A 26,733-nucleotide genomic window follows, 5' to 3' on the forward strand; every position below is an offset into this window, starting at 1 on the left:
TCCTCTGATGAAACATTGAGTTCAGAGCTTGTGTTTTCACAGAAAAGCTTCACGTGATGTATTTTCACTATATTCTCTCTCGTCATCACACTCTGAAGCTCATTCAAGGGCTCAAACATTCACTTTATCGCCATCACTTTGTCTCCTGAGTGAAAACACACAGCTCACATATGATCATCATGGTGAAAGGACACTCAGGCGCAGCAGTGACGTTCAGCTGAACACACACGGATGCTCTTCTACTGTGTGACAGTCTTCAGGTCACACTTGTTGGTCGAACACCTTGTTCCTGACTGCAGGTAACGCAGCGTTACACCCGAGCGTCACGCCGACCCGAAGTGTCTGAACACATTTCAGAAGTCTGTAAAAAAGCTCTCGTCAGTTTAATCCAGACGGCGGTGAGATGAAGGTGACGTGCAGCCGTTTGTGTTCTCGGCAGTGAAGTGAAAGCCTCGTTTTCTTCCACCTGAAAGGACGCGTAATGATCCCCAGCGTCCCTCCACCGAGTCCACTCAGAGTCTCTGCTCCTGCTGAGAGCTCGGCTGGAGCTCCACGCTCCTGCCAAAGCCTCCGGCTGCTCCGGCTTTAGAAAGGAGGTCGTTTGGCTCCCAGACAGCACTGACCAACGGGTCCAGCTCCGAGTGTGTGTGTGTGTGTGTGTGTGTGTGTGTGTGTGTGTGTGTGTGTGTGTGTGTGTGTGTGTGTGTGTGTGTGTCCGTGCTACTTCAGCAGTGATTAGAGTGTGTATGTTTTATCATTAATAATCAATAAATCGTCTTTTAAAGCTCTGTGTATCAGAAGAAAAGATGACCTTTAGGCTTCCAGGATGTGACACGCTCACCTGGATGGTCCACCTGTCCTACAATGTCCTTCAGTGCAGCTTGTCCAGCTCTGCAGGACCTCCTCTCTCAGCGTACCTGGTGCTGTGGCCCGGCAGGTGTCGGCTGTCGGAGCTGAGCCTCCGTCGGGTTCAGTGTTTCTCAAACGCGCCGGTTCAGAGTTAAAAATCCCAGAAATCAGTGAGCAGGTGCTGCTCATGATGTCACTGATGAGCAGTTTCAGTCAGTCGCTCACCTGTTTTTGGGTTCACTCACACTGAACGTGAGGAAGTTAAACACAGATAAAAGTCATGTTATCTTTATTATCCGAGCTGACAATCAGACTGTCTGACGGTGAAAGCTCTGCTCTGAGCTCTGGTCCTTGTTTTGTGGGTCCAGGCTGAAACCGCCATGGAGGCGACGGTCCGGCTCCCCGGCGCTCCCACATGAATGCCGGCTTCCTGAGGAGACGCGTCCCGGAGAGAGGACGCCATCTCCATACCTGTGAAGCGGTCAAACAGCCACCCGCCGTCCGTTTGTGAGTCGAGCCTCAGCGAGAGCTCTCTGAGCACAATGAGAGAGCGACTCGGCCGGGGCCCGGGGGCCACAGCGGGCCAAAGGGCCTGGTGCTGGGAGGCTCAGACAGGGGCCGCTGAGTCCCAGCGGCCGCCTGACGCCTCGCTCATTCTTCTAGTTAGACACCTGGAGAATGAAACCCAGCAGCCGCTCATCGAACCGAAGCAGCTCAAAGTCTGTCAGACGGACTCGCTGCCTCTCACCTGAGCCACAGGTGAGTCCACCGTCATTTGACCGGCTCGTATCGTTAAGCAGCGTTTCCATTCGTTGAATTGTCTGGTCACGTGGGTGTGATGTCATCCAGATAACAGTTGACCCGGCGGACGCAGAGAACGACGACTGAGCATCTGATTCTGCGTACTGAATCACTGCGGACGACCAACGCCACGTTTGGGACGACAGAATTCAAAGGACTCTGTGGAGAGAAAAGGTCAATCCCTTAAAAACGTCTTCGTCCGTCATAATCTGGACTTTCTGGGCGTCTCACATCAGCGTTTTCCAGGTTCAGGTTCAGGTCCAGGTCCAGGTCCAGGTCCAGGTCCAGGTCCAGGTCCAGGTCCAGGTCCAGGTTCAGGTCCAGGTCGAGGTCCAGGTTCAGGTTCAGGTCCAGGTCCAGGTCCAGGTCCAGGTCCAGGTCCAGGTTCAGGTTCAGGTCCAGGTCCAGGTCCAGGTCCAGGTCCAGGTCCAGGTCCAGGTTCAGGTGTGTTCAGGGTCACAGCTGCTGTTTGTTCACTCTGCAGTCTGAGCGTTTAAACCTCGTATGTCCCAGCTGAGCTGAAGGCATTCAGATGCCGGCTGAGTCTGAAGCACCGTGTTTTTCTCTCGGTGTGGACGGTCTCTGGCTGAACCTCGTCTCTGTGGACGGACGGACGGCTTCTTAATTAGTCAGGACGGGCCGCTCCTCCCTGCCAAAGCAGGTGCAGCTTTAAATGACGGGACATTTTTTGCAGTGTGCAGAGGGTGGCAGGTTGTGATCCTACAACCCTCGTCTCATATACATAATCCAGCAGGCAGGCGGGCCCCCGCTCCTGTTGAATGGGGGACTCTCCCTTCCTCTGGGGACGTTTGAGGGCTGAAAGAGAACCCTCACCACCCGGCTACCGGGGGCCCGTGGGCGCAGTGAGAAAATGAAGACCTCTGCGCCCCTCTAAATCCCCAGGAATTTCTCATTAAGCGAGGGTCCCGGGCTGCCGAGGGCCCTCTGGGCCCTCACCCGCCCCCCGTGAGGGGTCTCCCTCTCTGGCAGGGAGAATGGAGCTCTCCACTCCACTTTGTGCTGGCTGCCGGCTACCACGGCCTGTTATTCACCTCCTCCTTTCTCACAGCACAAGAGCTTTCTCCCAATCACTCTTTCAAAGCCCTCAGGACTTCCTCTTCCTTTCATTCGCTTTACATAAGTGTGTGTGTGTGTGTGTGTGTGTGTGTGTGTGTGTGTGTGTGTGTGTGTGTGTGTGTGTGTGTGTGTGAGAGAGAGATGTCTAATAAGACCAAAGGAGAGAAAGGCATAATTGAATTTGACATTTTTGATGGTATCCTGAGATATTGTGGTGTGGAGGTGCCAAACCAGGCGGACTGTGGTTCAAAGCCAGTTGTTTCTCGGTTCCTGAGGATTAATGAGGATTATGTATATGAGCAGCAGTAATGAGCTGCGATGAGAGCGCAGAGGATATTAGGGGAGATTTCAAAGCATCTCAGCTGCTCCTCACTGCTCCTCTCTGCTCCTCTCTGCTCCTCAGCTGCTCCTCTCTGCTCCTCTCTGCTCCTCTCTGCTCCTCAGCTGCTCCTCAGCTGCTCCTCTCTGCTCCTCTCTGCTCCTCACTGCTCCTAACTGCTCCTCACTGCTCCTCAGCTGCTCCTCTCTGCTCCTCAGCTGCTCCTCAGCTGCTCCTCTCTGCTCCTCACTGCTCCTCAGCTGCTCCTCAGCTGCTGCTCTCTGCTCCTCAGCTGCTCCTCTCTGCTCCTCAGCTGCTCCTCAGCTGCTCCTCTCTGCTCCTCACTGCTCCTCACTGCTCCTCTCTGCTCGTCAGCTGCTCCTCTCTGCTCCTCACTGCTCGTCAGCTGCTCCTCACTGCTCGTCAGCTGCTCCTCACTGCTCGTCAGCTGCTCCTCACTGCTCCTCAGCTGCTCCTCAGCTGCTCCTCTCTGCTCCTCTCTGCTCCTGGTTTTGTCTTGAAGTCAGTTTGTCTGTCAGTCTTTTTAAAAAAGCCGAAGCCTGAGGAGATGGACGTCGTTCATTCAGCTCTTTAATCACTCTGAATGGACACATTAAACTTCCTCTTACAGAAATAAAGTTTCTAAAATATTTATCATTGTGTTCAAAGACCTCAGAAATGGAAACGTGGATGCTTCCTCTGATTTGGTTTTAACGTGCTCATTGAATCAGCTGCTTCCTTCGTCTCTGTTCACTTCATTTCTCGTCACTCTGTTTGTTTTCACTCTTTGCTTCCTGCTTGAACTTATTTTGGAGTCAAAAAGAAAAAACCTGAAGAGGTTTTTAGATTTTTAGACGACGCGATCAGAGAGCTTGAACAACAATCATTCGACATGATAGAAAACACACCAACCAATCACACGACAGGATGTCCGAACACAGCCGGACGGTGCGAGGAGAGCCTGAAGAGAGCGCTCCTCTGGTCTCTGGTCTGTCCTCTGGTCTGTCCTCTGGTCTCTGGTCTCTGGTCTCTGGTCTCTGGTCTCTGGTCTCTGGTCTGTCCTCTGGTCTCTGGTCTGTCCTCTGGTCTCTGGTCTCTGGTCTCTGGTCTCTGGTCTGTCCTCTGGTCTGTCCTCTGGTCTCTGGTCTCAGGTCTCTGGTCTCTGGTCTCTGGTCTCTGGTCTGGTCTCTGGTCTCTGGTCTCTGGTCTCTGGTCTGGTCTCTGGTCTCTGGTCTCTGGTCTGGTCTCTAAAAACTAAGGAACTGTCAAATACAGTTACTTAGTAAATGTACTTAGTAAGTTATCTTATCTTATCTTATCTTATCTTATCTTACTGGAAGTACCAAAGAGCTGTAAAGGAGAGAAAGGGCGTCAGAGGAACAGAAAGTGGAGACGAGGACAGAAAAGACAGAAGATGAGCGAGAGGGAAAGTCGTCCCTTACAGGCCAGGACAGCTGACAGCTGGGTTCAGCAGAGGTCAGAGGTCACGGAGGGACAGCAGGGGGCAGTGAAGAGAATCTAAAACAACAGGAAGTCTCTCTCACACACACACACACACACACACACACACACACACACACACACACACACAGGAAAAGTCATCAGAGTCATGATCTGCTGATTCGTCCTGAAGACGTTGGGACATAAAGTCATCAGGATTCTCGTCCTCAAACAGTGAATGTCTTCACAGAGATCTGTCCAATAGATGCTGAGACCAAAGAGAAGGACCAACGAAGTGACTGACAGTCCACACCAGCCAGAATGGACGAAGGTGAATGGATGAAGGTGAATGGATGAAGGTGAATGGACGAAGGTGAATGGATGAAGGTGAATGGATGAAGGTGAATGGATGAAGGTGAATGGATGAAGGTGAATGGACGAAGGTGAATGGACGAAGGTGAATGTGTGTTTTTTAGTGTTTCAGCTCACTTCAGTCCGGCTGTCGACACCTCCCATCACGCTTCCTCTCAGGCCTCTGTCTCATTGCAGAGGCTGTGCTGTCCTCTGGTGGACATGACGTGTCCTTACAGACAGAGGACATGATGGTGTGTGAGCAGCATGTCTCGGCTGCAGCTGCTCTGAGTTGAAGTTCATCAGTTCAGTCCAGTGTCCCCACAGAGACCAAACTGATGATGACTGGACTGGACACGTTGGAGCTCTCTGTCTCGTCTTTCCTCTCATGTTTGCTTTGTGTGTAATATCGGATCATCTGACCTCGTCTGAAGTCTTTCTGGTGAGAGGTCAGGAGCCGCGGCGCTGGTTTGACCTTCAGCAGTTCGTTGTCTTTTAGAAGCTTTGCTGATAAATGCAGTGAAGCTGAGACAAAGCTATGCTAATCAGCGAGCTGTACAGGTGCTGGCAGGTGTGGACGGAGCCAGGCTAGCTGTTTCCCTCTGTTTCCAGTCATTATGCTAAGCTAACTTACCCGGGGGTTGGTGGTGGCTTCATATTCATGGAGAGCTGCGTGAATCTTGTAAAAGGTGAACTCTGGTCATCACTGGTCCTGATGAGACGCTTTTCTACAAAGTGCTGTTTTACTGTTCTTAAGCAGGTTGATTTGATAAATAAAAATAACAAGCAGCAGTGATTTATTCGATGTTTAAAATACAAAGATTAAACTTTATAGAGCCACAGAGACAAAGACAAACAGCAGACTGAGACAGACCCGCGGGTTCAAATGGTGGGACACATTTTATTGTTAGTCATAAAAATCTGTTTGGATTTCATATCAACCTGCTGAGAAGACGTTTTCACTGCATCTTCTCCTCAAACCTCCGAAAAGACCAGAGGAGCAGAACGGAGCCTCGTCTCTGAGCCAATGAGCCGTCAGCTTCATGAGTAATGGGAGGGAGGAGGGAGGAGGGAGGAGGGAGGAGGGAGGAGGGAGGAGGGAGGAGGGAGGCTGCAGCTTCCTGGAACAGCCTGCGTCCTCCCTCCCTCCCTCCCTCTGTCCTCCGTCCCTGCTCTGCTCCCTGCTCCTCTCCGACCTCCACAGGAAGAATGAAGCCTTGTGCTCCATGTTGCCGGAGAGAAGAGGAGGAGGGCGTCTTTGTTCAGTATCCGTACACAAACCCAACGTGACGACAAGCTGCATGCTGGGACATTACATCATGAGCTGAACTCTGATTGGACGTCTCAGCGAAGAGTAGAGAGCATCGCTGCTGTCTCTCGTCCAGTGAGCAGAGAGGACAGACAGACGCTGGCTGAATGGACGGCTCCAGAAAACCAACGACCTCCTTTACATTTAAAGGAATCGTTGACATTTTATTCATTTTGTTGATGTTTGTTAGCTCAACATGAAGCTACAGCCAGTTAGCTTAGCTTAGCATAAAGACTGGAAACAGGGGGAAACGGTTAGCCTGGCGCTGTTCAAAAGTTCATCTTTGACAGGTTTGAAACAAAAACCAAAATGTAAAAGGGAGTTTTATTCCATTTTTTCTTGAAGCTGCCATTCATTCAGTCATTTAAAAGTCTTTTTCACTCAGTCACCTGCTCCACACGTCACCTGTCACCTGCATGCTTCATACCTACATTACACCATGCTTCTGGCTTCCAGCTGAGTTTGAAGCCTCTGTGTGCTTCAGAGCGTCCACATGAAGTCACCTGTTGGCTGACATCACGTCCTTCACGGCCTCCAGTTACCTGAGCTCCAGCTCTCATCACACAGAAGACGACAAGACGAAAAGACAAAAAGACGAAAAGACAAAAGACGCAGAAGTGTTTGTAGAAACATCGGATGAGAAGTTTCTGTGCTGTGATGAGTGTGAAGCCTGTCAGTCTCATTTCACCAGAACAGAAACCACTGCTGAGAGTGTGTGTGTGTGTGTGTGTGTGTGTGTGTGTGTGTGTGTGTGTGTGTGTGTGTGTGTGTCTGTGTGTGAGATACAGCGATAGGTGGGACTTCCCCGATGATTCAGTGGAACTTTTACTGAGTCCAGAGTAAAAACTGACTGATGTTTCATCGTATTTAACGTCATCAGATCGTAAGCGCTGACTAATCGATGTGTTAGCTGGGCGAGGTGCAGCTAGCTGTATCTGCTGCATATACAGTTGGTAGCTCAGTCCAGGGATTACCGATGGTGCTTTGACCGCCTTAAGTGATGTCATCTGAGGCAGAGTCGGTTGAAATTGGAGGAAAATCTGTTGGTGTGGAGTTTGAAAGAAGTGAACTCAGCAGACGTCTGAAGCTGCTTCTCATCTCTGTGAGGTTAGCCCTACTAGCTAAGCACACCCGAATCTCTGACTGAGCTGTTGAGTTGCATTGTGGGTAACATAGGCACCAGGTTTTGACAAAAAGGTAAAAGGAAGCGTGGAATAAGAGGACGTCATAATTGGACCTCTGTGGTTGTTTGTGGTTGTTACATCACTTTTAAAGAGGAGCTGAGACGTAAACAACAGGTGGGTTTTAACTTCCTGTCACACCTGATGCTGTTTACAAGGTGCATTATTAGAAGGTGGGTCAGCTCAGTGTGTGTGAATTATTCATGTTTAAACACCCTCTGCTCCATGTGGTCCTCCAGTGGACGTCTGTTAGACCAAACTCCATTCAAAAACCATGCGTTTTATGGGAGGGCCTGTTTTTCTCAGTACAAACTTCAGTCGCTCCGTCACTACGCCTCTTTTCTGATTCACTTTGATCTCCAGGCACAATCGGCTCACATGCCATGAACATCGGTCATGTGATTAGCTCACCTGTGATGGTGGTCCACAGGTGTTCATACTGACTGGCTGCTGCCTGTTTGCCAGGTTCATCCTGTGTGCAGATGGCCTGACGCCACAGATTCTTCTTCTACTGTCCCTCACTCTGCGTCACGTCGTAACCTGTTTCATTTCATTGTTTGTTGGTCAAAATGCGACAGCGGCGGCTTTTACTTTTATTATTTGCTTCAGTTTGGGTTTCACCCAGCAGGGGGCGTGGTCGCTCTGACGAAAGGGAAGTGACGTGTTAGAGTGGTGTCAGTTCAATACTCACATCAATGTAATCAGTTACTTTCATGTTTGATGACCTCTGGTGATGTTCGGCCTCGATGGCTCCGCCTCTGACATGACCCACAGCCAATAAAAACTCAGGATTCAGGGCCAACACCTGGGCAGGTGGAGGTGGGTTCTCCCAACCTGTTGGCCTCCTGAGAGATGGTGGAGGTGGAGGATGAGCCGAACAGAAATATGGGAAAAAAAGGAAAATATTTAATCCTCAGTTCTGTTAGTGCTACGATCCACTGATGACGTATGTGTTTAATTACCACTGCGGTGTTTTTATACTGCACTCACAGGTGGAAAGTTACTACGTGCATTTAATTAAGCACAGTATTTGTACTTGAGTACTTAATGCTCCTTTGTACTTGTACTCATTTCATGTATCACTGAGCAGTGAAATGCTTGAACAACATTAACTTTATTTAAAATAAGTGCAGATTTGTTTCACCAATGAAAGTTTAACGAACTCTTATTTTCCTCCTGCAGCTGGACAGAATATCATGACAGAGACGATTCTTTTACGTCATGTCAGCACACTTTATACATTTCAGTTATGAAAGAATCTCAACACTTCTCCCACTGACTGTTCACTGAGGAGCCAGTTTATTAGGAACACCCAGACATGCTTCAGATGTTTGCTGCTTCACACTGAGGCAGCAGATCAGAGACTCTGAGCCTGAACCAGCACCTTCAAAGACAGAAGTAATAAAGAAATTAATTAAGTTTTATCTTATCTTATCTTATCTTATCTTAACGCTGCCAAGTTCATGCAAACAGGTGTGTGAGTTTTTAAGTGTACCTAATAAACTGGCCTCTGAAGTTCCTGAAGGGTTTCAGTGTCCCTGATCTGTCTCAGCTTTATGTCTCTTTAGGCTGCCTGTCTTCTGTCTCAGTGTTAGTCTGTCTGTTTTAATGTGGTGGGACATGTCTCACGTCTCTGAGGTGATCAGTGTCTGCAGGGTCAGACTCGCAAAGCGGCCTCAGGTTTGTCAGATCAGGACCTGGTCTGATGCGGCAGAGGAGGGACCAGGAAGTGGAAACCTGCTGACTAACCGGCCGCGCGGACCTGCGCGCGGCGGCCGCTCGGTGGCGCTGTTCTGCGCGGCACGGACCCGCAGCAGGCCCCGTCCTGTCCGCCTCTCCGTCCCGCTTCTGTCTGTTTCTAAGTGTCTCTGTCTTTGTCTCCAAACGTCCTCTGCTGGGGTTGACTGTGAAAAACAGATCGGGGGGAGTGAGGAAGCCGCACGAGAGGCTCCAGAAAGACAGACACAGTCACATGAGCAGTCCTGATGAGACTCAGTGTCTCTGAGCTCTCAGCTGCGTCCTGCCTTTATTTCCCTCCGACAGTAAATCCTCCACAGCAGAGGAGGCTCGCTGCCAGGCGGCCGCGGCGGCGTCTCCGCCGCTCCTGGCGTCGCCGCCCGGTGACCGAGAGCAGCGTGTGTGTGTGGGGGTGGGGGGGGTTCACACCTGAAACAGCCCCCTGTCCGGACACACACACACACACACACACACACACACACACCCAGCTGACGGTGTTCCTCTGCAGACGATCACTAATCACTAAACACACCAACAAGTCGACGCTTCATACACATTTAATGTTTTCTGCTGTCAGGCGTGCGTTTGACACACAAACACACGCACACGCACGCACGCACGCACGCACAAACACACACACAGTGAGGATCTGCCTCAGTCCTGCCGTGGCTCAAACGCTCGTCAGTGACTTTGGAGGCTCAGCATGTCAGATAAGGTGTTGTCGTGCTTTGGCTGATTCTGGACTCATCCGGGCTCCAGGAAGCCCCCCAGCCCCCAGCAGAGGTGCGCTGAGAGGCTCAGCTCCTCCGAGGCTGCTGAACTTTCTGTCGTGCATGCATTAACACTTTGTGGCCTGTTTTTTTCCTGCTCTCAGGCTGGAGGACTCCATTTTGAAGGGACCGGGTGTGCATTCAGAGCCTGCACGGCACCGAGCCTCAGCAGAGGAAACCCGTGTGTTTTCCGGGTAGCCTGCTGCACCGTCTGCCTGCCGCTCAGCTGCTGCTTCTGGACGTTTTCTCTCACGTCAGCTCTGCAGCCGCGTGCGAGCCGTCGGGCTACAGCTGCAGAAGATGCCAGTTGTTGGCACAAGTTTGGCATGTGACATGTCAGTGGTGGTGGCAGCCGGGGTTAGTTTAATAATTGATGCTCGTAATTAAGCAGAGGGGCGGGGACGATCTGGAGGTGTCGGGTGGTCGTGCGGGGCGTTTTTTGGTGGCTGTCAAAGCAGATTTTTCCCTCTTTTCTTTTCCCTTCTTGAGGAGGGATTCGCGGCCCCTTCAGCTGCACGCTGTGGAGCGGCCGAGGAGGGAGGCAGTGACGACCGGCAGCGCGCACGGCACAGAGGCTGACTTCCAAGGGGCAGGCAGAGTCTGCGGGCAGGAAACAGCCAGTGAACAGAGCAGAGATCCACAGACGGAGAGCTGGAAAGTTACACTCCTCACCGGGCGGAGGGGGAGTGTCGCTGGAGGAGCACAACACGCCTGGATCGCTGTTCCAGGGGCCGCTGGACCAGCTTTAGCGCATGTAGAGAGGAGGAGGAGGAGGGGGGAGGAGGAGGGAGGTTGGAGGGGGGAGTGAGTGAGTACGTTTCACAGGATCCAGGCCTAGTAGTGCCGCCGCTGGGACTCTCCTCATCCGCTCTCAAAAAACTGCAAATTGGCACATTTAAACGCCAAAATGAGCAGATCGAGGCTCACGTCCGCGGTGAGCGACACCGGAATGGTAAGATTCCCGCGGCGGATCCCGCGTCATGACGCGTTTTCTGCGTGATTTTGTTGTTTGATGCACATAGCCTGCATCTGTCGAAGGAAGCCTGTGTGTGAGAGAGAGCGTGTGTCTGTGTGTGTCTGTGTGTGTGTGTGTTTGTGTGGAGGTGAACTTGTTTTGTGCCGTCGTCTCGTGTTATGTAGCGTTTGTGTTTCTGTCTCGTGCAATTATGGAGCCACTGCAAGCCACGAGCGGCACACACACTCACACACACGCAGCTGCACACACCTATAGCCTTCACACACACGCGCCCATGCACACGCGCGTTCCATACATGCGCGCGCACGAGCGGGTCCATTTTGGTTCCAGTTTGAGGTGAAGCGCCGGCGCGTTACCGTCGACACGACGCGCTCTGACTGGTTTCATTGTGTGTGTGTGTGTGTGTGTGTGTGTGTGTGTGTGTGTGTGTGTGTGTGTGTGTGTGTGTGAGTTTACAGGCTGCTGACCTTATCCTGCTTGATGTCATTTTCATCACAGGCTATCGCGATAATTTGCGGAGGCTCCAGCGCGGCTGCGCTGTTTGCGCAGAATCTCCTCTAAATGTCACGTTAGGTCGCTCCGCTCGTCGTCAGAGCCTCTGTTTCCGTTCTGCTGTGACGTCACATGAAGGCAGCTCCGTGTTTGACGGGTCTGAGGTCAGAGCTCCGTCTTTGTTGGAAACATGTGGTCATGATCTGCGGATCAGCTGTTGTGACAGACGAACATGTTGACTGGTTTCTTCTTCTCCTGCTCACATTCAGACGATCAGCAGATCTCCTCACTTGTTCCTTCAGCTCTGATATGAAATGCAGTTTCTCCTGAAAATGGTCCAAACGCTGACGTCTGTGGATGCTGATCGTCTCTCTTCGTGTTTCAGGGAGGAACCTTTCCAGCATGAGCGGGAGGTGCTCAGGCAGGGAGACCCATCAGTCCAGCTGCCCTTTGACCCCCGGCCCCGACCTCTCCACCCATTCCTGCTCCTCCAGACACCATGAGCACAGGATCGGCCTAACCATGTCCGCCGCCTCCTCCTTCAAGCATGCGTCCGTCTATGGGTTCACACAAAGGGAGCACTCCTCCTCCTCCTCCTCCTCCTCCTCCTACAGTCCTCTGAGGAGGCTGCAGCACCTCACCACCATGGTGAGCCAGCCGGACCTGGTCCTGCCGGGACGGGAGCCAGAGCGGGGCTGGGAGTGGGCCGTCAATAAGCAGGAGAGGAAGGAGGCGCAGAGGGACTCCTGGACTGATTGCACCAGCAGGGAGGACAGCTTTGGTAAATCTGGACAGAAACAAGTCGTGGTCCCGACGAGAAGCCGAGACGCAGCCAATCGGAGCGATGGCGTCGTCTCAGAGAAGAAGGCTGACGGGTGTTTCTCAGGCCCGCCCAGCCCGGCCTTCTCTCTCGACAGCAACAGCCCCTTCGCCAACGGCTTCCTGCACTTCGAATCCTCTTTGTTTGAGGATGACAACAACGATGAAGAACGGGCAGCAGCATCACCTGTGGGAGGTGCACAGGGCAGACGTGAGAGGGCGGGGCCTGTTCTTCAGCCCGCTGCTGGAGATTCAGACTCCAAGGTGGCGCTGTCGTCTGCCAAGATCGTGACCCGGTCGCAGTCCTCGGGTCAGCGCAGGAGGTACTGGGACGGCTCCGATGACGAGTGGGAGAGCGACGCCGAGCTGTTCCTGCTGGAGGAGGGTCCCTCCACACTTTCCGTGGCAAGTTTGACCCTTTTTACTCAAAGTAAACCTCTCAGGGTGTTTCTCCTTTCTGTTGTAGTGGTTTCATAATAACCTTAAAGGAAGACTGACGCTCACCTGAGTAGAGTTGTGTAGCAGGATCAGTGACCAGTTTCACACACAGAGCCTGAACACTGAACACCTCACTGCCTCTCACCTGTGCTAACAGAGCGGACAGGTGAGAGGCAGACTGTAGCTCACCGTTGTCTTCTCTGTGAAGAACGTAAGGAGGAGCAGCTAATCGGAGCAGCTAGCAGGAGCAGCTAATAGGAGCAGCTAATAGGAGCAGCTAACAAGAGCTGCTAATAGGAGCAGCTAATCAGAGCAGCTAACAGGAGCAGCTAATAGGAACAGCTAACAGGAGCAGCTAATCAGAGCAGCTAGCAGGAGCAGCTAATAGGAACCGCTAATAGGAACCGCTAACAGGAGCTGCTAACAGGAGCTGCTAACAGGAGTTTCCAACCAGAGCAACTAACAGGAACAGCTAACAGCTAAGCAGCAGACTTTTCATGCTGTCACTTTGCCAAAATGTGAACTAATATAGGCTAAAGGGGGTTGAAGTTGTAGCTTGCTGCTAACTGACTGATATCTGACGCAGCAAATGTTTTGTTACTCAGAGCTAGTCGTCTTGCAAACTGTTTGAAAGCAAGTAGGTACTTTCAAAAGAATACTAGGCAGGTGATTGGATGAACCATGTGTCTGTCACAGGTGAACTTCAGCCAATCAGATCAATGAACCACATGACTCTGTAGGACTTTGCTGAAGAGGGAAACGTCTTTTCCTTCAGTTCTCATGATACAACAGCAGCTAAGCTAAGCTCTTCACGAGCCGCCATTGTTGTTTTCAGACGAACAGTAGCCTCTCTCGCTGCCGTCACACCTAAACCACACCCACCTGTAGCTGCCAGTGGTTCATCAGAGGACTCTGATTGGTCCAAACAACTGTCCGGCAGCCAAAAGCACAGGAATGAACCCTGGCCAGATGGATTCTCAGACTCTCATGTCACGTGACCTCATGTGATCTCATGTGATCTGGCGAATCCTGCTACCTCGTGAGATAAAACTGACTCCATGACAACATTATACTTCCTGTAACGTTCTGTTTACGTCCCCCCAAACCTCATGGGAACTGTAGTTCCAGATCTCAGGTTGTTATTATCTCCTAAATATAAAAATGACAGCGAATAGTGAGGCAAGTGACACATCCATCAGTGGAACATCTTTGTGTTGCTTTGTCAGTCATATTTGCACATTTTACCTTCTGGAAAACAGCAGCTTATTATTGATTATTGACGGGTGATAATCAGTGAGTTCAGCCAGTGTGAACCAGCAGACATTTAACTGGTCATAGTGGGAAACGCACAGGTGTGACTGATAACATGAACTGTGGCTCCGGTCTGTTCAACAGTCCCGGTGCACTTTAAGCTAAATGGAACTCAGCCGTCTTTCATTTTATTATTGTCCTACATGTCAAAGTGTCTCCTGTGAAAAGGCCCATGGAGCCTCAGGTGGGTCATTCAGATCCTAAGCACAGGTAACCAGCAGCTGATCATCTGCACTGATGTTAAGCTTTAACAACACACCTGAGCTGAGGACGCTCCTCAGACATCAGCCTAAACAACAGATCAGCTGGCTGCTACTCCTGCCCAATGTGTCAGTAGGACAGGTCAAGGTTTTACAGGTAGTTCCTGGAGATTTGTTGGTGTGACGTTGCCAGGCAACGAGAGGTGACCTCGGGAAGAGTTTGTGGCCCAGAAATATTTTCAGTGCTGTCTGTTTTTGTGATTAAATATGTAACGTGCTGATTACGAAGGGTTATCAGACGTCTGCTGGTTTGGTGGTCTGGTTCGGTTCAGGTTCAGATTCTGTCCCTGATCATCAGCCGGTGAACCTGTTCAGGCTGTCGTGTGGCTCGGGAAGTCGAGCGATTCATCCACCAGTCAGAGGGTTGATCCCGGGAGCCTCGCTGTCATTCAAAGTGTACGCTGTATTTAGAATATTTTCAGGGCTTTACGCCCTCCAGCTGAGCTGAAGCTGTGTCATCGCGCTGTCTTCACCAACAGTCAGAACTAATGAGCTAAAACACCAAAGTCATACACGAACACAAACTAACCCGTGGAGGCAGCAGCCGACCAGTAACTCCAGTGTTTGTGGTAAAATGACTGTTTTTGTCAGAGGAGTCTGGTGCGTTTAACAGCTTGAACATATTATCCTTCTACCTCATTCAACTCTCGGCAGGTTTCTCCCGACACGTTGTGAAGCGTTCCTTTAAAAGGCTCCAGCCGGCGTTACATGACAGTAGCAGTCAGAATCAGGCCTGCGGCCAGTCGCCACATGGCCGTCATAGCTCAGGCCCGCTCGTGCTCGTCCACTCGACCTGCTGCCGAGACTCCCATTCACACAAAGGCCAGCGCCGATAGATATCTGTACTGTGGCCTGAAATCCGCTGTGGAACAAGAGAAGAAGAAGAGCTAAAAGGAAGTGTTGGTCAGAAACTGAAGGTTATGGACAGAAGATAAAAGACAGAGTTTTCTTTTCTCACAGTTGGTGTGAAGGTATGTGAAAGCTTTGCACAGCTGCAGATGTGATAGATATCAGATTTAGGACTTTGCACTGCAGATGATTTTAAACCAGCAGCAGTCGTTTTCTCCACTGTTCAATCAGATGAAGACTATTGATGAAAAGCAGTCAGTGCTGGAGCGCGATGTTCATTTTTGAGCTGTTTGAACAGTATGTGGAGGATTCAGAGACGAAGGTTTAAATCACGTGTTTCAGCCTTCATCCAGCTCTGAGTGCAGGAAGCTGTTGGTGTTTGTGCCTCCAGCATGTTTTCAGCAGCTCAGCCAGAGACCCAGAGGAGCCTCAACGGTCTGGTGAAAGTTTAACAGCTGTCTGATTTTCATGGCTTTCATTGCAGTTTTCTTCTCATTGTGTCGCTGACAGCAGAAGAAAAAGTCTTTGCCGCCTGTGAAGTTTTTAGAGGGTGAAGTTATTTGGGCAAAGTTCAACCGAAGACCGTGGTGGCCCTGCGAGGTGACCGTTGACCCGCTGCAGGGACTCTATCACAGAGTGAAAGGTGGGCCTGAACTTTGTTGACTTCTGATCACCGACACTGATGCATTGTCTGCTTTCAGCGGCGTCACGTGTTCCAGTGTTAACTGACATCCCAGCCAGATCAGAGCACCGCTGGCTGTGATTAACCATGAATAAACAGACGATGATGACATTTAACGTAACGTGATGCATGTTGAGAAACACATCCAGACATGTAGAGTTATTATGTTGTTATTGTGAGAAACATCAGGCTGTCGACATCTGATAAGCATTTAGAATTAAAGTGGAAATATCACATCTTTACTACTGATTCATCACCGTGCATCACTGTATGAAGTGGTCACGTCAAGCAGCTTGTGTTCACCGACATGAACAGACAGTTTCATGCGTTCATGCTGTAAAAGTGTTAAAAGTCCAGTAACAAACACTCGTCAGGTGGAGGTAAACACCACAAACTGATGGTGCTGTGCTCTAAGTTTAGCTTCTAATAAATCGTGTATGTGAGAACAAATGCTCCCTGCAGCCCTTCAGCTGATGCTTAATGTGTCGGCTGGTTTGGTCGCAGTCACACGGTCAGAGTTCAGTGTCGTTTCCTGCCAACGCCGCCGTTGTGTCACTGATGCTGTCCTGTCCTTCCTGTGCAGGTGATTTAGTTTTAATGTGGTGGTTGATGGTTGTTGTTGTCTTAGAGCCCAGTGACCGGCCCTGTCGGCTCTACCATGTCAGGACCTTTGGGGAGCCCGTGGAGCTAACCTGGGTGGAGGAAAAAGCAACTCACACTTTCCATGGAGGCTTTGAATTTGAACAGCTCCCCCTACTGCGCCGGAGGGGGAAGCAAAGGGAGCAGAACTACAAATACACTGTAATTACTCTGTTATGAATGATGAGTTGCTGCTTGCATGCCTTAATACAGATTTGACCTCAGTCATCATTGTTGCTGGGCGACCATCGTGTTGGACAGTAAAGGAAAGTTTGCAAACTGAAAACAAAATGTAGTTTTTTCTCTTTAAAAAGAGATAGATAACTCGCAGTGTCGCAGTGCTGATCAGTGTCTTCTGTAATCTCATCACAGACTGAGCAGCGTTTTCCTTCATCTCTTCGCAGATTGCAAAGCGCTTTCAGAACTCGTGGACATCCAGTGTGGCACAAGCTGAATCTGTCCTCCCAGAGAGACCCAAGATGGCGTCCTCCATTCCCTCGTCCAGAGACGACGTCTTTCGTGACAGCTCCACACCGGAGAGGGTGAACAAGGTCCAGCCGAGCTTTCCTCCCTCGTCCTCACCCACACTCCCTGAAACCTCACTCGTGACCAATGGATCCATTTCAACTCCAGTGATTTCATCCCCAGTAACTACTCCAGCAAAGACAAGCACTTTAAGGAAATCTTCTGGCAAGAAGAAACCAAGTAAACCGTCGAAGGACATCAACAGTAAACACTCTAAAAAGACGGTTCGTAACAGTCCCGACCAGTCAGACAGAGACAATAGAGAGTGCCCGTATTCCGACCTCGAATCAGTCCCTAAGATTTTGTGTCCTAAAGCACTTGAACGCCAGCCGAAGCTAACGCCAACTCAGCCACCTGTTACAGTCGTCAGAGAGGCCAAGAAGCAGCCAGAGGCTCAGAGTGGTCTTTGGTTCAGTAAATCATGCAAAGACAGACGACCGAAAACAACCAGTCCGATGCCAGACCGCTCTCTCTTTAGTAAGGCGCCCTGTAAGAAGAAAAACTCGTCTGTTGGCAGTAAAAAGACTCCTGGGGCGTCCTCATCCACTGGTGGCTCCACTGACCCATCAGGGCTGTCAGACAGGCAGAAGATGGTACCTGCTGAAACAGCTCTGCCACCTGAGCAGTCAGGACATCTGAGGTGTAAAAATAGCCTGGTTGCTAATAGGCCTCTTGGTACAGCTGGCAGTCCGGCTGACCAATCAGGACCAGCAGACAAGCAGAAGTCTGTTGAGGCTGATGTGTCCTCTGAGCAGTGCGGATATTCAAAGAGTCGAAAGTCAGCCAGCAATGCATGTGATACTGTGAGTGGCTCAGTGTCGGACCAATCAGGTAGCTCGGATGTTAATAAGGCCTCAGTCAGTTTGAAGGACCAGTCCAGGTTTTCAGAGAGTCTCAGCCGGACTGAACATTCAGACGTTGTGGCTAATGAAAAGGTCTACGTCACTGACAGGATTTCTGACCAAGCAGCAGCAGAAGAAGAAAGCAACAAGACTCCAGCATCCAGTTCAAATGTGGACACCACTGAGCCGTTAGAAAGGCTGGAAAAGCAAACAAGTCTGGTCTCTAAGTGTAGGCTACCCTTTGTCAAGCTAATACGCAAGGACATGAAGGGCAAGAAGGTCCTGAACTCCAGTGTGACCGTCAGTCCCACCGACCATGCCAGATGTCCAAAGACCGAGAAAACACCAAATACTGATGGGACTAAAATGTCCTTTATACACTCAGACTGTGTGGACAACAGTGTCCCTAAAGAGACACAGGCAGTCAGTTCAGAACCCTTAAAGGTCTCCGTTAAGAAGCTAAAAGCAAGCGGTGGGACTGGTGTTCTTCGTCTCTCATCAGAGTCATCACAAGGGAAAACTGTGTCCAATCAGTGTGGAAGCACAGAAGCCGAAAGGATACCTGTTTTAAATGTAAACCCAACCAATGTGACCTCCTCTAACCAATCAGAGCAGTCGGAGGGTAAAGATACTCCAACCTCTGATGTGACAGACACGTCCTCTGACCAATCAGGCAGCTCGGAGCAAAAAGCGACACCTACCAGTGGTGCAGCTTTTAATAGAACCTCAGTGTGTGGGGACGCTCGCGTACCTGAAGGTCTGTCCACTGAGAAGACCAAGAAAGTCCACAAGTCAAAGCAGGTTCCAGATAAAGTGAGTAAGGTCGTACTACAGGAGCAGCCAGCCCACCTGCCTGCCAGCAGTCGACTGATGACCAGAGCCCTGAAGGCCATGGAGGAGGCGGAACGGAGGAAGCGTGAGAAAAGGAAGGAAGCCGAGCAGAAAGACGGCTTCGGTCCGTACAGGAAGGCCGAGGACATCGAGAACCACTCAGCACACGAGACCGTGTGTGGTCCCGAGGCCAAACGTTGCACTAAAATCAACTCTCTCAAATCTCAAGGTCGTGGTCAGGACGTGTTCTCCAGCTGTAGCACCCCCCCTCTGATGTTTCCTCAGTCAACTGACTTTGAAGCCGATGTCAAGAGCGAGGACGAAGATCTCTCGATATCTTCAACCCCACCAATGGACTTCATACCTCTTACTTCAAGGGTGAAAGCAAAGAAGGAGGATCAGTCTTCTGACATATGCTCCTCATCATCACCTTCCTCGCCGTTTGCTTTTATGAATGCTTTCAAAAACGTGGAGGAGGTGTCCTTCCAGTCTCTGACGAGCGAGGCTGATGGTAAACCCATCTCTTTCAAAGCAGATGCAAACTACAAGTTCAGCACTTTCCTCATGATGCTGAAGGACTTGCATGACACTAGAGAGCGGGAGGGGACCCCCTTAGAGCTGGAGATCGGGCCACCGAGTGCACATGTCAAGGAGGAACCCTCAGTGATGCCCGGAGAGACGAGATCTGCAGGCCAAGATCAGCTAATCCCACATGTTAGTAACAGCTCGAGTCCAGTCAAAATCAAAATCAGCCACAGTGAAAACGGCAGAAGTCAGACGCCAAAGAGGTCCTACAACAGAAGGAGCAGCTCCACGGGAATGAAAAAGAAAGCCAACCGTAAAGTGCCTTGTCGTCCTGCCAGGACCGGACCTGGTTTCCCAGGACTGGAGTCCTTGCCAGCAGCGGACTCTTCGTCAGGAGTGGAGTCCAGAGTTCAGCCCCTGTTGGATGTTCAGACATGCAGCTGGGAGCGGCCGGCAGGAGTTGATGAAGCAGTGGTTGGAGAGGTGGAGGAGAGGTGGAGCAGAGTTACTGAGAAGCTACAGAACATGGTGCCTTTGGAGCAGAGGGGGGGCGACACTACGCCATGTTTGGAACAGCAGAAAGGCCCAGGTGATGTCACTGAGAGCAACACAAGCTTCACGCACAACGCTGGAGGCGGCGACGAGGTTCCAACAGGTGAGTCGAGTTTAGAGAATAATGAAGCAGACCCAGAGCTCCACGAGTCACATGTTCAGAGGATACGATGATCTCTGATGTCCACTGGAAACAAACCAACCCACGTAGAAATCAAAAAAAGGCACTTCTGGAAGTTGTGTGTGTTCACGGGTACGCTGCTAACACAACTGCTAGTAGCTAACTAGATGTGTGTCAGTTTACACAAATGGAAGTTGGAGATTTAACTTTTAGTTTTGAGTGTTTGAACTCACATCAAATCAGGTTTCCATGTGGTTTGGAGCAAAGGCTACACAAAGCATAGCTGTGTCAGTAGGTGGCAGTATAAGCTACACATGGCTACAATAAACAGTAGAAGAAGAAAAATGTTTGAGCAAACGTAAAAACTTGTTTGCGAACTTTGAATGTGATATTTCAAAATGCTGTTATGCTGTTGTTTGTCGTGCTTGTGCTGCTCTTGATAATGTGTTTGTAGAAGATGAACAGATGATCGATGTTCTTTCCATCTGCTGTCACTTCCTCTGAGAACCGACGTTAGCATGTTTGACCTCGCTGGAGTTTTGGTCTGCAAAGAAGAACAAAGGCCAGTTTTCTTAAACCCTCGAGTCTTTCTCCAGTCTGAAGGAGGGACTCATTAATCCCAGCTAAAGCAGGACAGTGCTATGACTTCCTGTGGCTGAATGACAGGAACTCATAGCGCGGTGGTTTTACCAGCAGAGCACCAGAGTGTCTGACAACAGCTGCTGCCTCTTCTTCCTCTTCATCTTCCACAGCACATAAACGAATAAGAAAACCAAGCAAGAGGCTGATTGAGTGGACCGAAGAGTACGATCAGATTTTCTCCTCCAGGAAGAAAAGCAAAAAGCCTCTCCAGTTGATTGGAAAGGTAAAACTCACTCAAAGTAAGATCTGTTGCAGCTTTTTCATTCTCTTCGTCATTCATGCTTCATGCTGCGGCTCTGAGCGCTCCGTTTCACTGCAGCTGCACACGAACCTGACGTCACATCATGTGTTTTCTCAGGCCACTCAGTCCGCCACCGCCGGGCCTGAAGCCTCGGGATCAGACAGGGACTCACGTGACCAACCGTCCTTGAACTTACTTCCTGAAATCCAGACGCCACCTCCTGAGGAAGTTCCTGGAACAACGCCGCCTGAACTACAAATCCCCAGCACTGAAAACACGTCTCCCCAAGATGCACCTGTGCTGTCCATCGACACGCTGACCCCTCCCCCTGAGGCCGAGCTGTCGGAAGGCCTCGTCAGAGACGCCGGTGAGTCAGTTTCACAGACGCTGCAACAGCAGCGATCCCATTGGCTTCTGCGGTGTCGTAGTCGGTGTTCATCCCAAAGGTGTTGAGCTCAGAGCTCCGTGCAGACCAGTCCAAGTCTTCCACACAAACTGGGAAATGACGTAGTTCTGGTTCTGACTTTGAGCTCAGGGACACTGTAGAACAGGGACGTCCAGACGCACATTTATTCTGCGGTGGCGCGCTCAGACGTCTGCACGCGGTGAATCAGTGTTTTATGTGCAGATGTGTCGTAATTCTCTTGGATTTAAGGTGGTGTCTGACTTTGGCTCTGTTCCAGATCTCCTTCTGTTGTTTCTGATGGACCTTTAGTAGTTTTTGATTGATTGATTGATTGATTGATTTCAAACTGAAGATCAGATGAAACCTCCATCGACCAGTGAACGTTTGAGCCGCAGACAAACTGTTTTAGCACCACACGGGTCGCAGCACAGCCTGCCTAGGCTAGCTCTAAAGCCAGCTAAGGCTAGCGCTAAGGCTAGCTCTAAAGCCAGCTAAGGCTAGCTCTAAAGCCAGCTAAGGCTAGCTCTAAAGCTAGTGCTAAAGCTAGCTGAGGCTAACAAGCTTTGTTATGAAGCCATGGAACCTCAGAGTTTGTTCGTTGTCATGTCGATGATGTTGGTGATTAAAACAGTTTTCCTGGTTGGAGAAACTGTCGTCCAATCAGAGCTCAGCTGGAGGGCCTCCTCTTCCTCCTCAGCGAGCTGTTTTAAATCCACGCAGTAAAAACAACTTAAATGAAAATTTTTCTGTTGTCGGTGAGACAGTGATGACGTTAGCCGTCCGTCTCTACAGCTGCAGCCTCTGGCCTCTGATTGGTTCACACAAGACAAAACAAGCCGGTCTAAAACGAAGACAACATCAGGCTGCATGAAAGTGATGAACTCTCCGTTCATCTTCAGCAGCTGCTGCTGTTTGAGATCTGCTCTGATTCTCTGGATTAGAGTCCACCGTCCTGTCTGTGCCGTCCCCTCGTCTGTGCCGTCCCCTCATCTGTGCCCGTCCACTCGTCTTTGCTGTCCACTCGTCTCACCTGAAGCTTCTAGAACATGGACGAGCCTTCTGACGTCACCTTTGATTGACAGGAAACGCTCCTGTGCTGGGGAGGAAGAGGAAGAGGAAACCCACTCAGAAGATCCTGGAGTACTGTCTGGAGGCCGAGGCCTCAACAGGCCCCAAGAAGAAGGTACAGCATGTTCTCGAATACACCTGACGTTCACCTGTGCCATCATGTGTCAGGATGATGTGTGTTTATAGCAGTTTATGCTGTCTGTGGTTTAGTGTAATGCTCTAAAACTGAGGATGAAGAGTTGAGTTGAAGAGCAGTTTAACGTCAGCCGTCGAGCTGCTGAACGCTCGTCAGTGTTTAAAGTACGCTACGATATTTGTCAGATATACGTCAGAGTGTGAAGAGCGTGAGAGAGGAAGAATCTGCAGCTCTCATCGAACCTGAACGTTGTTTGTTCCAACACGATTTAATTAATCTGCAGACAGAGAGCAGCATGGCGGACCCCCACAGACCCTCAGAGGACAGGAAGTGATGTATCATCATCATCATCTTCATCATCAGGATGTTTGTGTGTCAGTTTGATTATTTGTCCTCTTTTTACAGGTCAAAACACTGAAGAACTCAAGTCCTGCTGCTCAGTCAGGTGAGTCAGTCATCTCAGTGTGTGTGACACCACAGTGCAGGTGATCTTCATCATCATCATCATCATCATCATCATCATACACTGTCAGGTCTGCTGTCAGAATAGAATGATTTGAAATTTTCTTGACTCACCTGTGCTGTTTACCTGCAGTGTGACTCTGACACCTGTCTCACACACAGATTCTGCACCACCAACTTTAAAGTCGAGGACTAAGCCGCTCACGGCGTCCAGCTCCGCACCGACGCCCGCAGAGACGTCCACCTGTACGCCGGCCGTGCAGGCGGATCCTCCTCCCAGCTCATCTGCGCCCTCCAGTCCGGCGCTGGCGCCAGATGAACCCTCCCAGGTGACGACGCCGTCAGCGGACGATGACGCTCCTCAAGCCCAAGAGGTCAGGAAGGGCACAGCGGAGTCCGAGGTCAGCCGCCTGAAGTGATCTCATACATCAAACCTCCATTAAGTGTCCAAACCGTCAGTCAACCTTCTTCTTCTGTCCGTCATTCACTGTGATGTCAGCAGAATAGAGATAAACATCATAAGTTGGTCTTTGTCGTAGAGCGGCGACGCCTCCCTCTCTGTGCACACACCTTCCTCCCTGCTGAGTGGAGGAAGCGTCATTCTCTGTGAGGAAGACTCTGCGTCTCAGGCTGACGGATGCTTCACTGTGATCGTGTCCTTTGTCTCTGCAGGGCGACTCGTCCAGCCTGGACCACAGCTTCTCCTCCATGAAGGACGACCTGTCGCTGTGTGACGACCCGCTTTTACCCTCCAGGAAGATCATCGGGGACCGAGGAGGCCCCGCCTCCATGAAGGAGAACATATGTCAGGTGAGCGTCAGGCCGAGGGACGTCTCTGGAGGCTGAACCGGGAGACGCCGCGGCACCGTTCAGTCCTCATGGGGACATCTGAGCCTGTATGTTAAAACAGCCGTGTTGACTCAGCGTGCGATGAAGACGCTCTGATGCTGCGTCTGTCGATGTCACAGCAAACAGAGAAACTTGACAGAAACAAAAAACAGCGATTTTTACACATGAAGATATTTTTCACATCCTGACGTCGTTCAAAACTCAAACGTCTTCCTGTCACTTCGTCTCTTTCATGTGTTGTTGATGAAGGTGAAACATAATGAGCTGATGTGAAGCGAGACAGCAGCCAACTAATAATGTCATTACTGTTTGAGACTGACGTCAAATTAATCCCGTTATCTCCACCCTCCTCCTCCTCCTGTCTCCTCGTGTCTCCGCCTGTCTCCTCCTCCTGTCTCCTCGTGTCTCCGCCTGTCTCCTCCTCGTGTCTCCTCCTGTCTCCTTGTGTCTCCTCCTGTCACCTCGTGTCCCCTCCTGTCTCCTCCTCCTGTCTCCTTGTGTCTCCTCCTGTCACCTTGTGTCCCCTCCTGTCTCCTCCTCCTGTCTCCTCGTGTCTCCTCCTGTCTCCTCCTGTCTCCTGTGTGGTCGTGTCTCACTGGACTAAAAGAACGTTTTGTTGACACCTGAACGTCCAAACGATGCTCACGCTCTTGTTTGACTTCCTGTCGTCTCGGTTCGAGCTGATTATCGTCCGTCAAAGTGTGTCCCAGCTCAGTTTTAAGGTTTGAAAAAGAACTTTTGAAGAGTAAATTTGCAGAAACCCTTCAGACCGTGCAGGAAGGGAAACCCATGCGATCACCTTCACAGTGAATCACTTTCATTCTGTCTTTGAAAGCTGCTTGTGTTTCCTGTTCAGGTGTGTGAGAAGACAGGTGAGCTGCTGCTCTGTGAGGGTCAGTGCTGTGGAGCCTTCCACCTGGCCTGCATCTCTCTGGCCGAAGCTCCCAAAGGGAAGTTTATCTGCCCGGAGTGTAAATCAGGTGTGTCTGCAATGTAAGACTCGTTCACCTGAGTTCAGCAGCTCATGAGCTTCACCTGATGAAGGTCTGAACGCTGAGACATCGTGACTGAACCGAGTTCAAGTGAAGGATTTCTTTTGGTTCTTTCCCTTTTTAAAAATTCAGTAACTAAAAATTTTAAAACTTTTTTAAAACCAATTTTTCTTTGTGAGTTTCATGTAAAATGCAGTTTTTTGATTTGGATCTTAGATTCATCTAATGAACCAAGAATAAATGTGCATGTCTAATTACTGAATCACCTGATTACCTGAGTCATCTGAGCAGCTTTAGCTCACTGGAGCCGCTGGTCGATCAGGCTGTGTGAAAAGTTGTATTTCTGCTGTAAAGATCTCTGGATATAAATGTAAGTGTTGTCTCTCAGGTGTCCACACCTGCTTCGTCTGTAAGAAGCGCGGTGAGGACGTGCGCCGCTGTATGATTCCTGTCTGTGGGAAGTTTTATCACGGCGAGTGTATCGCCAACTTCGCTCCGACCGCACCTGTGAACCGAGGCTTCCGCTGCTCCATCCACGTCTGCCTCACCTGCTTCATCGCCAATCCCAACAGCTCGTCCATCTCTAAAGGTAACCAGAGGACACGCCCACCTTCCTGTAATGACCCGGAGCTCCTTCCACGCTCTGATTGGTGGTCTGGTGTTTGTCCGCAGGTCGTCTGGTTCGCTGCGTGCGCTGCCCCGTCGCCTATCACGCCACAGACCTCTGCATGGCGGCAGGCTGCGTCGTCCTCTCCAACAACAGCATGATCTGTCCCAACCATTTCACTCCCCGCCGCGGCGTCAAGAACCACGAACACGTCAATGTCAGCTGGTGCTTCGTCTGCACTGAAGGTACGTGTGGTTAGTTTGAAGCCGGCCTGATAAATATGAGCGCAGTCTCATGTCTGTGCGGCGAGCATGAAGCTAGCGCTAGCAGCCAGCTGACGTAGCGGTCCTGACGTAACTGCAGACCAAGCAGACGCTGTGCTGCTTAGTGGGCTGCAGACGTGCAGCGTGGTGGACGTTGTTAGCACTGGACAGAGCTGGGCTAGCTGTTATCCCTGTTTCCAGTCTTTGCTAAGCTAAGCTAACTGGCTGCTGGCTGTGGGTCCATGTTTATCTTACAGATCCCAGAATGCATCAGTCTTCTGCTCTAACTCTCTTAAACCAAAACAACGAGCTGAAAGAGGCTAAAAGCTCCATATAGACATTTCAGAACAGTAAAAACTTGAAAGTAGCTCTCACCAACCAGCTGTTGCCTGCCATGTCCTGCAGGGGGCAGTCTGCTGTGCTGTGAGTCCTGTCCTGCTGCGTTCCACCGGGAGTGTCTCAACATGGAAATGCCGAAAGGCAGCTGGTACTGCAACGACTGCAAGGCTGGGAAGAAACCGCGCTACAAGGACATCCTGTGGGTGAAGGTGGGACGCTACAGGTCAGTGGTGAGCTGGAGACAGGAAGACGTCTCCCATTGAGGTGGACAGACTCAGGGCCTCCTAAAGGGGCGGGGCAGATACAGGAAGTGACTGTGCGGCGTCTCCTTTCTGAACCATCTCTGGCTGTATTTTGTGTTTAGGGCTAACTGGCGGATGTTAGCATGCTAGCATCCAAAAGAAAGATGGTAAACATGCGTGTAAACATTGGCATGTTAGCATTCAGCACAAAGCATTGCTGCGAGCTGCTAGCATGGCTATAGACCACAGGTCTTGTTCAAGTATTAGTTTAGTTATTTCTACATATCGAAGTAACTGATGGTAAGAGGACGCTTTTGTTTTAGTCACCAGAAACCTTTGTGCCATGAAAGCAGCCTCGACCTTCATGCTACAGGTGCATCAGTGTCGTCACCTCCAAAAGACTTTGTAGACGTTTCCAAACCTTCGACGCAGACGCAGATCAGACAGATAGATGATCAGTCCCGTACAGCAATCAGAGACTTTTCCTTTTGTTTTTCCTCTGCTGCTCTGTAAAGGTGGTGGCCAGCAGAAGTCAGTCATCCCAAAACCATCCCAGAAAACATCCAGCGGATGAGGCACGACGTCGGGGAGTTTCCCGTTCACTTCTTTGGCTCCAACGACTACCTGTGGACCTACCAGGCCAGAGTCTTCCCTTACATGGACGTGGACGCCAACAGCAAAGAAAAGATGGGCAAAGGTGTTGATGCCACCTACAAGAAAGGTATCCGGCGGCTTCAGCAGAGCGAACGTCATCATTTGGAGCTTCTGTGTTGGTCGTGTCCTCAGTTCT

General features: G+C 50.6%; 1 protein-coding gene across 1 annotated transcript in view; it reads left to right on the forward strand.

The window, feature by feature from the left end:
• The first annotated feature begins 11,563 nt into the window (after positions 1 to 11,563).
• nsd1b (nuclear receptor binding SET domain protein 1b) overlaps positions 11,564 to 26,733 on the forward strand; it is a 20,585-nt gene continuing 5,415 nt past the window's right edge. The window contains exons 1-15 of the mRNA XM_070983392.1: positions 11,564 to 12,526; positions 15,490 to 15,622; positions 16,290 to 16,462; positions 16,705 to 19,678; positions 20,449 to 20,561; positions 20,697 to 20,946; positions 22,068 to 22,168; positions 22,595 to 22,634; positions 22,814 to 23,052; positions 23,324 to 23,461; positions 24,357 to 24,480; positions 24,881 to 25,081; positions 25,165 to 25,344; positions 25,768 to 25,924; positions 26,459 to 26,664. Coding sequence (XP_070839493.1) covers positions 11,660 to 12,526; positions 15,490 to 15,622; positions 16,290 to 16,462; positions 16,705 to 19,678; positions 20,449 to 20,561; positions 20,697 to 20,946; positions 22,068 to 22,168; positions 22,595 to 22,634; positions 22,814 to 23,052; positions 23,324 to 23,461; positions 24,357 to 24,480; positions 24,881 to 25,081; positions 25,165 to 25,344; positions 25,768 to 25,924; positions 26,459 to 26,664 — 5,896 coding nt within the window. The 5' untranslated portion in view covers positions 11,564 to 11,659. The remainder of the gene's footprint in view (positions 12,527 to 15,489; positions 15,623 to 16,289; positions 16,463 to 16,704; positions 19,679 to 20,448; positions 20,562 to 20,696; positions 20,947 to 22,067; positions 22,169 to 22,594; positions 22,635 to 22,813; positions 23,053 to 23,323; positions 23,462 to 24,356; positions 24,481 to 24,880; positions 25,082 to 25,164; positions 25,345 to 25,767; positions 25,925 to 26,458; positions 26,665 to 26,733) is intronic.

The sequence above is a fragment of the Chaetodon trifascialis genome, chromosome 16 (assembly GCF_039877785.1).
Source record: "Chaetodon trifascialis isolate fChaTrf1 chromosome 16, fChaTrf1.hap1, whole genome shotgun sequence".
Lineage (NCBI taxonomy): Eukaryota > Metazoa > Chordata > Actinopteri > Chaetodontiformes > Chaetodontidae > Chaetodon > Chaetodon trifascialis.